The sequence below is a fragment of the Oncorhynchus nerka genome, linkage group LG14 (genome assembly GCF_034236695.1).
Source record: "Oncorhynchus nerka isolate Pitt River linkage group LG14, Oner_Uvic_2.0, whole genome shotgun sequence".
Taxonomy (NCBI): domain Eukaryota; kingdom Metazoa; phylum Chordata; class Actinopteri; order Salmoniformes; family Salmonidae; genus Oncorhynchus; species Oncorhynchus nerka.
The window spans coordinates 25,053,959-25,063,684 of NC_088409.1; the positions used below are offsets into that span (position 1 = coordinate 25,053,959).

Sequence of the window (9,726 nt, forward strand, 5' to 3'; positions counted from 1 at the left end):
GAGACAGAGACAGGAGACAGAGACGGAGACAGAGAGACGGAGACAGAGAGAGGGAGACAGAGAGAGGAGACAGAGAGACGGAGACAGAGAGAGGGAGACAGAGAGACAGGAGACAGAGAGAGGGAGATGGAGACAGAGAGAGGGAGACAGAGAGACGGAGACAGAGAGACGGAGACTGAGAAGGGAGACAGAGACAGAGAGACGGAGACAGAGAGACGGAGACAGAGAGAGGAGACGGAGTCAGAGAGACGGAGACAGGAGACGGAGAGAAAGACTGAGACAGAAAGACGGAGACGGAGACAGAGGAGACGGAGACAGAGAGACGGAGACAGAAAGACAGAGACAGAGAGACAGAGAGAGGAGACGGAGACAGAGAGACGGAGACTGAGAGAGAGACGGAGACAGGAGACAGAAAGACGGAGACAGAGAGACTGAGACAGAAAGACGGAGACAGGAGACAGAGAGACGGAGACAGAGAGAGACAGGAGACGGAGACAGAAAGACGGAGACGGAGAGAGGAGATGGAGAGAGGGAGACGGAGACAGAAAGACGGAGACAGAGACAGAGACGAGAGAGAGGGAGACGGAGACAGACGGAGACAGAGAGACGGAGACAGAGGAGACGGAGACAGAAAGACTGAGACAGAACGGAGACGGAGACAGAAAGACGGAGACAGAGAGACTGAGACAGAAAGACTGAGACAGAGAGACGGAGACAGAGAGACGGATACAGGGAGACGGAGACAGAGAGAGGGAGACAGAAAGACGGAGACAGAGAGACGGAGACAGAGAGAGGGAGACGGAGACAGACGACGGAGACAGAGAGACTGAGACAGAGAGAGGGAGACAGAGAGACGGAGACCGAGAGAGGGAGACAGAGAGACCGAGAGAGGGAGATGGAGACCGAGAGACGGAGACAGAGAGAGGGAGATGGAGAGTGGGAGACGGAGACAGAAAGACAGAGACAGAGAGACGGAGACAGAAGACAGAGAGACGGAGACAGAGAGACGGAGACAGAAAGACTGAGACAGAAAGACGGAGACGGAGACAGAAAGACGGAGACAGAGAGACTGAGACAGAAAGACTGAGACAGAGAGACAGAGAGACAGAGAGACGGAGACTGAGAGAGGGAGACGGAGACAGAAAGACGGAGACAGAGAGACTGAGACAGAGAGAGGGAGACGGAGTCAGAAAGACGGAGACAGAGAGAGGGAGACGGAGACAGAAAGACGGAGACGGAGACAGAGAGGGAGAGAGAGGAGACGGAGACAGAAAGACGGAGACAGAGAGACGGAGAGAAGAGACGGAGACAGAGAGACGGAGACAGAGAGGGAGACAGAAAGACTGAGACAGAAAGACGGAGACAGAAAGACGGAGACAGAGAGACTGAGACAGAAAGACGGAGACAGAGAGACGGAGACAGAGAGAGGGAGACAGGAGACGGAGACAGAGAGAGGGAGACAGAAAGACGGAGACAGAGAGACGGAGACAGAGAGAGGGAGACGGAGACAGAAGACGGAGACAGAGAGACTGAGACAGAGAGAGGGAGACAGAGAGACGGAGACGAGAGAGGGAGACAGAGAGGGAGAGAGAGGGAGATGGAGACCGAGAGACGGAGACAGAGAGACTGAGAGAGGGAGACGGAGAGAGGGAGACGGAGACAGAGAGACGGAGACAGAAAGACGGAGACGGAGACAGAAAGACTGAGACAGAGAGAGGGAGACGGAGACAGAAAGACGGAGACAGAAAGACTGAGACAGAGAGACGGAGACAGAGAGACGGAGACAGAGAGACGGAGACAGAGAGAGGGAGACAGAGAGAGGGAGACAGAGAGACGGAGACAGAGAGACGGAGACAGAGAGAGGGAGACAGAGAGAGGGAGACAGAGAGAGGGAGACAGAGAGACGGAGACAGAGAGACGGAGACAGAGAGAGGGAGACAGAGAGATGGGAGACAGAGAGAAGGAGACAGAAAGACTTAGAGGAGACAGAGAGAGGGAGACAGAGAGACGGAGACAGAGAGACTAAACAGAGAGGGAGACAGAGCGATTTGAGACAGAGAGACGGGGACAGAGAGAGGGAGACAGAGAGAGGGAGACAGAGAGATGTGAGACAGAGAGACTGAGACAGAGAGAGAGGGAGACAGAAAGACTGAGACAGAGAGAGGGAGACAGAGAGACTGAGACATTAACATGGAGGGAGACAGAGAGAGGGAGACAGAGAGACTGTGTGAGACAGAGAGACTGAGACAGAGAGACTGAGACAGAGAGACTGAGAACAGGGAGGGAGACAGAGAGAGGAAGACAGAGAGAGGGGAGACAGAGAGACTGAGACAGAGAGAGGGAGGAGACAGAGAGTGAGACAGAGAGACTGAGACAGAGGGAGACAGAGAGAGGGAGACAGAGAGAGGGAGACAGAGAGACAGAGAGAGGGAGAAAGAGACGGAGACAGAGAGTAAACGATGGCTGTTCAGGGAATGTTATTGTTGGGTGTGTTACTTGCCATAGCATCACATTAAAAGTCCATTTACAATGGGGTCAATGAAAAAGCTTACTTGACTTAGAGGAAACCAGGGAGGGGGAGGAATTCACACTCGTTTCCAAAAATAAGTTTTGCCCGTTCCTTCGGATTTGTGTTACACCACTACTGAGAGGGGAGGAGGGGAAAGTTCTGGAGGATGTGAATGGAAGGCTTGAGGTTGAGGAGGAGAAAAAGACTGAAGAGAAGAGGGGGAGGAAATATGGTTTTCATTAACATGGATACGGCGCCTGGTGCTGGTGACCGTTTTACTGTGTGGTCTGAGAAAGAGAGAGAGAGTTGCAAAGGGTTGCTGACAGACATCTGTTCAGAAAGAGAGGGAGGGAAAGGGTTGGGAGGGAAAGGTGGAGTACAGTAGAGGGAGGGAGGGGGGAGGGAGGGAGGGGGGGAGGGAGGTGGGGAAAGGTGGAGTACAGTAGAGGGGGGAGGGAGGGAGGGAAGGTAGCAGGATTGTAGTGTGGAGGGAAGTAGAAGTTGGTATCGAGCATGAGCCCTTAGATCTGTGATCCCTTCAGAAAATAAAGAAAGACGGAGGAAGGAAGGAATGATACCTTTTTAAAGAATTTGAAAAGAGTTTTCCAGTAAGTGCAGGCATTCTTGGAAAGGGCTGCTCTGCTGAGTATGATTGGTCCCCTGGGGTTCTGTTCAGTGAGGTCATCAGTGAGGTCATCATCTGAATCATCTCCTGAGTGACTTTACTGCCATCTGCTTCATACACACACACACACACACACACACACACACACACACACACACACACACACACACACACACACACACACACACACACACACACACACACACACACACACACACACACACACACACACACACACACACACACACACACACACACACCATACACACCATACAAACACACACCGTACACATGCGGCTAGGGAAATTGTATTGCAGCATTTTCTTCCGGACTTTGGACGGAGAGAGCGGAGGAAAGAGAGGGAGCTGACTCCAGTTGTATTGTTTAGTATAGTGTTGGGTTGCCAGGCTGGGTGATGCTGTGGTCAGCTGCAGTGGAGAACAGGATATTTAGCTGGTGTCTTTTGTCGTCTGTTATAAGCATTATAGTAAGTGCCATAGAGGCAGTATAGTTTCTGTGTTTTCACGTTCTTGTAAAGTACTTTACATTTGGATTGTCATTCGGTTGTTTTTCAGTAAAGCTGACAGAGACTCCTGTTGTTGTATTGCTGCTACTAATGTCTGATGTCAGTGAAATAACCTCTTTCTCTGTCTGTTTCTCTCTTTCACTCCATCCTTCTCAGTTCAAGTCTGACTGACTGACAGACAGAGAGGGACAGAGTGCTGGACAGTTGGGTCAAGAAAGCCTTTTGATATTTAATCTCTAGACAATACCTGTTCCCTTCCACCCTGGGTGCTGCACCCCCCACCCCTCCCCCCTCACATCTCTGATGGACCAGAGAGCGAAGGGGGGCCCATCTCTACCTCCACCATCCTCACTGCCTCTCCTCCCCACAGCCCCACCACAGCAGTACCCAGAGAAAGAGGTAGGCGGTGGGACGAGGAAGAGGATAGAGAAGGAAGGAGGTGGTGCAGTACTGGAGGTGCTCATTGAGGGGTGCTGTGGTGCTGCAGGGCAGAGACAGCTCCCATTCCCAGGCAGAGAGAGGAGCTGCACTGAGGGCAATGTGAGGCTGAGGATCGGAGTCCAAACGGCCAAACGCACCAAGAAACCCCCCAGGACCCTGGAGGGCTACGAGTGTAAACCCACCATCAGGACGTACCAGAGGCCTAGGAGGGGGAGTCAGGAGGGAGGGGGGAGTGGGCAGGGGAACCGTCCTCAGGAGGAGGGGGACGGAGAGCAGAACCAGGGGTCAGACCCCAGCACCACCAAGACCAGGAAGATACACTCCTCTCCTCGCCTCCGTCTTCATCATCATCATCATCAGCCCCTACAACCACCCCTCCCAGCCCAGCCAACCCTCAGACTGCGCCAGCCAAACAGGTAGGAAGAGAACCACCTCCACCTCACGGAATACCTGACTTTTTAACCACTTACTACTCATTTATTACATTGACTAGTACTTCAGTTCTGCTTTATATACCGGGTCCCCTACAAATCTCTCCAGTGGGAAGAACTATTCCCATTTGACACAATTCTATATTATTACACATTTATGTAGGCTTGTGCATGATATGCATTAGTGTTCAGTATGTGTGTTTCCTATTCATCCAGGCGTGTTATCCGGTCCACAACACTCAGCGGTTCCTAATGCTTTCTAATAATAATAAGGTCAAGTGAGTGATTGTCTGGATAGAGGAACTTAAACAGCAGCAGCAGTGGTGCATTAGAATATAGAGAACAGGACTATTAATAGTCACACAGCACAGCAACTATTAGCAGCTGATCCAGACATTGGTCCATCAGCTCTTATGACAATCACCCACCCCAGAGAGTAGATTATTGCTTTAGCTGCAAACACCAGTCAGGCTGCAACAACGCAGCTCCCAAATTACAGGACAAGCATGAAATCTCAAGCCTCCTCATCTCTATTCGTGGCCATTTATAGCTACCAATAGCACAGCTGCCTTTCTCTCTAGTTCTCTCTCTACCCTGTCTCTTTCTCTCTGTCTATTTTTACCTCTCCTCTTTTCACTACCTGCTCTCATTTCTCTTTCTCTCCACCTCTCTCTCTCTTTCTCGATCGCTCAATTTCTCCTCTTGCTGGGTCAACCTCATTTCAGTCTCCATCACCTCAGCTTCTCTCCTCATGTGTCCTAATTTCTCTCTTTCTCTCGCTCTCTCCTCTTCTCTCTCGCTCTCTCTTTTCCTCTCTCTTCCTCTCTTTCTGTCTCTTTCTGTTTTCCTCTCTCATTCTCTTTCCTCTCCAACAGGCTTGCTCTCCCAACCCTTACTGTTTTCTCTCTCTGTCTTCCTTTAGCTGTCTTCCAACAGGCTTGCACCAGCACACCACCCTACTGTTTCTCTCTCTCTGTCATTGTGTCCTTTAGCTGTCTTCCAACAGGTTTGCACCAGCACCCCACCCTTACTGTTTCTCTCTCTCTGTCATTGTGTCCTTTAGCTGTCTTCCAACAGGCTTGCACCAGCACCCCACCCTTACTGTTTCTCTCTCTCTGTCATTGTGTCCTTTAGCTGTCTTTTACTGTTTCTCTGTCATTGTGTCTCTGTCATTGTGTCCTTTAGTCACTGTCTTCCAACAGGCTTGCACCAGCACCCCACCCTTACTGTTTCTCTCTCTCTGTCATTGTGTCCTTTAGCTGTCTTTCCAACACCCTTACTGTTTCTCTCTCTTGTCATTGTGTCCCAGCTGCAACCCCACCCTTACTGTTTCTCTCTCTCTGTCATTGTGTCCTTTAGCTGTCTTCCAACAGGCTTGCACCAGCACCCCACCCTTACTGTTTCTCTCTCTCTGTCATTGTGTCCTTTAGCTGTCTTCCAACAGGCTTGCACCAGCACCCCACCCTTACTGTTTCTCTCTCTCTGTCATTGTGTCCTTTAGCTGTCTTCCAACAGGCTTGCACCAGCACCCCACCCTTACTGTTTCTCTCTCTTGTTGGCTCTCCTTTTCCCTCCCTCTTTCTCTTTCCTCTCCCTGTCCTCTCTCTGACCCACTAATGCTAATGAACTATGCAGCTCTGAAACACATTACATTTACATACCTCTACTTCCTTGTTAGCAAGGGCACAATGCTGTAAATTATTAGAAAATAGCAATTGTGTAATACATTAACAGAACTCTATCATAGGTCTAACCGGGATTCTTTTGGAGAAATATTTCTTAAAAATATTTTTGATTATATGAAAATCTTTACCTGTAAATTACCTAGATCTTTTCTGATAGATGACATAATAAATTACCAATCTGATCTGATAACAATGTGTTTATAACCATGTTTTCATCCCAGCAGGTCCCTGTGAACCTGGGCTATAAGAAGTCAGACACCCTAACGGAGAAACCAAGGCACCCTGACCCACCTGATGCCCACAGCAAACTACCCTCACCTGCCCAAATGGACCAGGCAACCCCCTCTACCCCACAGCTTCATCCCCCATTCCCCCTCCCTCATCACCCCATTCCCCCTTGGTAAAGGACCCTAGCGGTGAGGCAGGTGAGGGAGGTATGCTGAATGGGGGAGTACCTACAGTCACCTGCCATCCTACCAGACTCACAAAGGTCAAAGGTCGCAAACAGAACTGTTCTTCCTCAGCCGCCCCCACTAACGTGAACTCAACAACAAGACCTCCAGCCTCCAGCCCCCATCAGGCTGACCTTGCAGCCCAGGACAGGACTACAGGCTTCAGCTGCCCTCCTACACCACCTCCATTCACAACCCTACTTCCAGACCAGAGAGGAGCCCCAGTGGCTGATGGGAGACTGAGTCCTGCTGCCTCCCTCACCAGCCTGAGCAGGGGACCATTACTACCATCCTCTGTGGGAAATGAGAGAGGGAAGGAGGAGAAAGCCAAGAAGAAGAAAGAGAAAGATGACAAAGCGAGGGGTGAGAAAGGGAAGGGTAAGAGAGGGGAGAAGGGGAGAGGGAAGGAGGACAGAGGGAGGAATGAGAGTCCAAAGATGGACAGAGATGAGAGAGGGAAGGAGGGAACTGGGATGGATGAGAGCAGGAAGGAGGAGAGAAATGGGGACGAGGACAAGGAAAGAGAGAAGCCCAGAGACTTGAGGATGAATAAATCGCCCTCTTCTACAAAGTGTCAGATGTCTGAGGTTCAGAGCAGGAAGACAGGTACACCCAGCCCAGACCTGACCAGCAGAACAGGGGAATCAGATGATACTGGTGCCCCCTCAAGACCCACCGCCTCTCCCTCCAACCCATCCACTGCCTCCTCTCCTCTCACTTCCCTCCCTCCTCCCTCTCGCTCTGTCCACTCTTCCTCTCCTACCTCCCCCCGAGAGCAGGACAGCCGTCCGCTGAAGAAGCGTAAAACCCGACGGCCAAGCTGGACCAGGCTGGTGAACCGGGCACAGAGACTGGTAGAGAACCCAGATAGCCGCCAAGATGCCCCCTTAGTTGCCCCACAGACCCCCACTACCCCCCAGACATCCCCCACTACCCCCCAGACACCCGCAACTACCAACTCACCCAACCTTCGGTCAGCTGAGTCATGCCTAGCCCCCTCCGTTCCCCCACCCTCCAGTCCGTCCTCCCTCTCCCTCTCCCCTCTACCTCTACCCCTGTGAGACCCAGACCAGCAGGGCGACCCCCATCCCCCACCCAGTCTCACCTGTTGACCTCTGACCCTATCCCTTTACCTGGACCTGACCGTCCCTTCAATCAGGCCAGAAAAAGGGGTCGCCCCAAATCCCAAACCTGGAGCTTGGACAAACCCCAACCCAGACACTCCCCCTAAACCTACCCAAGCTGAGATGCTCCCTCATGGGCATGATGAGACTCCGGACCCCCATGTGCTCAACCCAGTTCTGGATCACAGTCCCACCCTCACCAATCCCTCTAGCCCCAACCCCACGCCCAGGAAAAGAGGTCGCCCCAAACGGCTGCCCCCCTCCCCCCTCCTCCCCAAACAGACTCTCCAGGACCAGAACAGGGGTACACTGACCCCCTCTGGAGGTGAGGAGGGGGGTAAAGACGTCCCCTCTGAAAAGGGGAACAGGAAGCTGAGGATGAGGAGCATCATAGGAGAGATGAAGAGGAGGAAGAAGAGGAGGCTACTCAGGGAAATGCTTTCTGGGTGTGGAGGGGGGAAGGAGGGGAGAGGAAGAGAGGGAGGTAGAGAGAACTCTCGTGGGTGTGCAGGAGGGGTGTGTGGGTCGGCCACAGCACCCTCCCTGTCCTCCTCCTTTGGGGGTAAACTAGGTCCCCAGATCAACGTGAGTAAGAGGGGGACCATCTACATGGGGAAGAGGAGAGGACGCAAACCCAAAGCTCCAGCTAACTCTAACCCTGCCTCTCAGTCCACACTGTTCACCAGTCTCTCTAGTTCCTCTCTCTTCTCCTCTCCCCAGCCTCATCCTCCCCTCTCTCACCCATTCCCCTCCCCATCTCTCACCCACTCCAGTGGAGCCCAGAGCCCTTACAGTGATGGAGGCTGCACAGAACCTGCTCCCTCCCTCTTCCTCCCCCACACCTTCTCCCTCCCCTCACCCTCCTCCTCCTGCGCATCGCCACGTCCTCTCTCCTCCTCCTTCTCCTCCTGCTCATCCCTCTCTCCCTCCCTAAAGAGGAGTTCTCCAGGTCAGGGACGACATCCCCTCTTCCACCATCCCTCCAGCAGACTCTCTTCTCCTCCTCTTCCTCACCCTCTTTACCCCCATCTGCCTGTCTTCCCCACACACCTGAAAGAGGCCACACCCTCACCTATCAGTAAATCACACAGCAAGGAGATGTTGCCTAGTGATAGTGTGATTGGAATGGACCACAACACTATCTCAGAGAGGGGGGAGAGGAGGGGCCGAGGGAGGGGGTGTAACCATGGGAATGACCTCAGATGTCACCCGGTCAGTGTTCCGGACAGGTTTAGGGGTCAACCTGAAGGGTCAGAGACAACCCTCACCCTCCATGTTACTAGAACACCCCCCCCCTGTACCCTCACCCATCAGAGTGTCAGCCTCACCCCCCTCTGCCTCTCCCAGACATATGCCTCCTTCTGACTTAGTGGAACCCAGAGACCGACACAGGCACAGGCGGAGGGGGTACGAATGTCCCTATACCTGCCCCCCCTGTCCCTGCCTAGGGCACAACCAGCGCTCCCACCTGGACCTCTGCCCCTGCCTAGGGCACAACACACACAAGAGACAGAAACACAAACACAAGAGGAAGTACCAGCACCTGCTCATGCACGCGCACGACCCAGACTTCCTCTCTGAACTGGACGATCTCATTGGGCAGTTCAGCGAGGTCCGCATCGGTCGCCACCGTGATTGGGCCAGAGCTGGATTGGGGCAGGATCTCGATGAGAGTGGGGGAAAAGACGCCACTCTTCCTTATTGTCATCGCAAAATTTCCGCTCAAACGTTTACAGAATCAACTTGAGTGGATACTACTCGCCTCACCCCCTGTCTTACCCCCCTCACCCCTCCTTCTCCCCGCTCCACCCCCACCCCCACCCCCACCCCCCACGGCCTGCCTTATGGCAGCAGAAAGCCAGAGCTGAGGTTGAGGTGTGGCTGTCCCACCAAGCCCTGTGAGTCCTTAGACCAGGGTGACTGTGGCCAGAGG

At 53.0% G+C, this 9,726-nt stretch overlaps 1 protein-coding gene and 1 pseudogene across 3 annotated transcripts in view; both read left to right on the plus strand.

Moving 5' to 3' along the window:
• LOC115125601 (SET-binding protein-like) overlaps positions 1-6,586 on the plus strand; it is an 18,876-nt gene extending 12,290 nt beyond the window's left edge. For 2 of the 3 annotated variants that reach the window (XM_065027828.1, XM_065027829.1), the window contains 2 exons: positions 3,817-4,517; positions 6,439-6,586. In XM_065027828.1, the coding sequence (XP_064883900.1) occupies positions 3,964-4,517; positions 6,439-6,451 (567 nt within the window). In that variant the 5' untranslated portion in view covers positions 3,817-3,963 and the 3' untranslated portion in view covers positions 6,452-6,586. The remainder of the gene's footprint in view (positions 1-3,816; positions 4,518-6,438) is intronic. The other variant, XM_029655117.2, reaches the window with a different exon arrangement.
• A 1,330-nt stretch (positions 6,587-7,916) lies between these two features.
• On the plus strand, positions 7,917-9,540 carry LOC115125599 (histone-lysine N-methyltransferase ASH1L-like; annotated as a pseudogene).
• Positions 9,541-9,726: the final 186 nt, after the last annotated feature.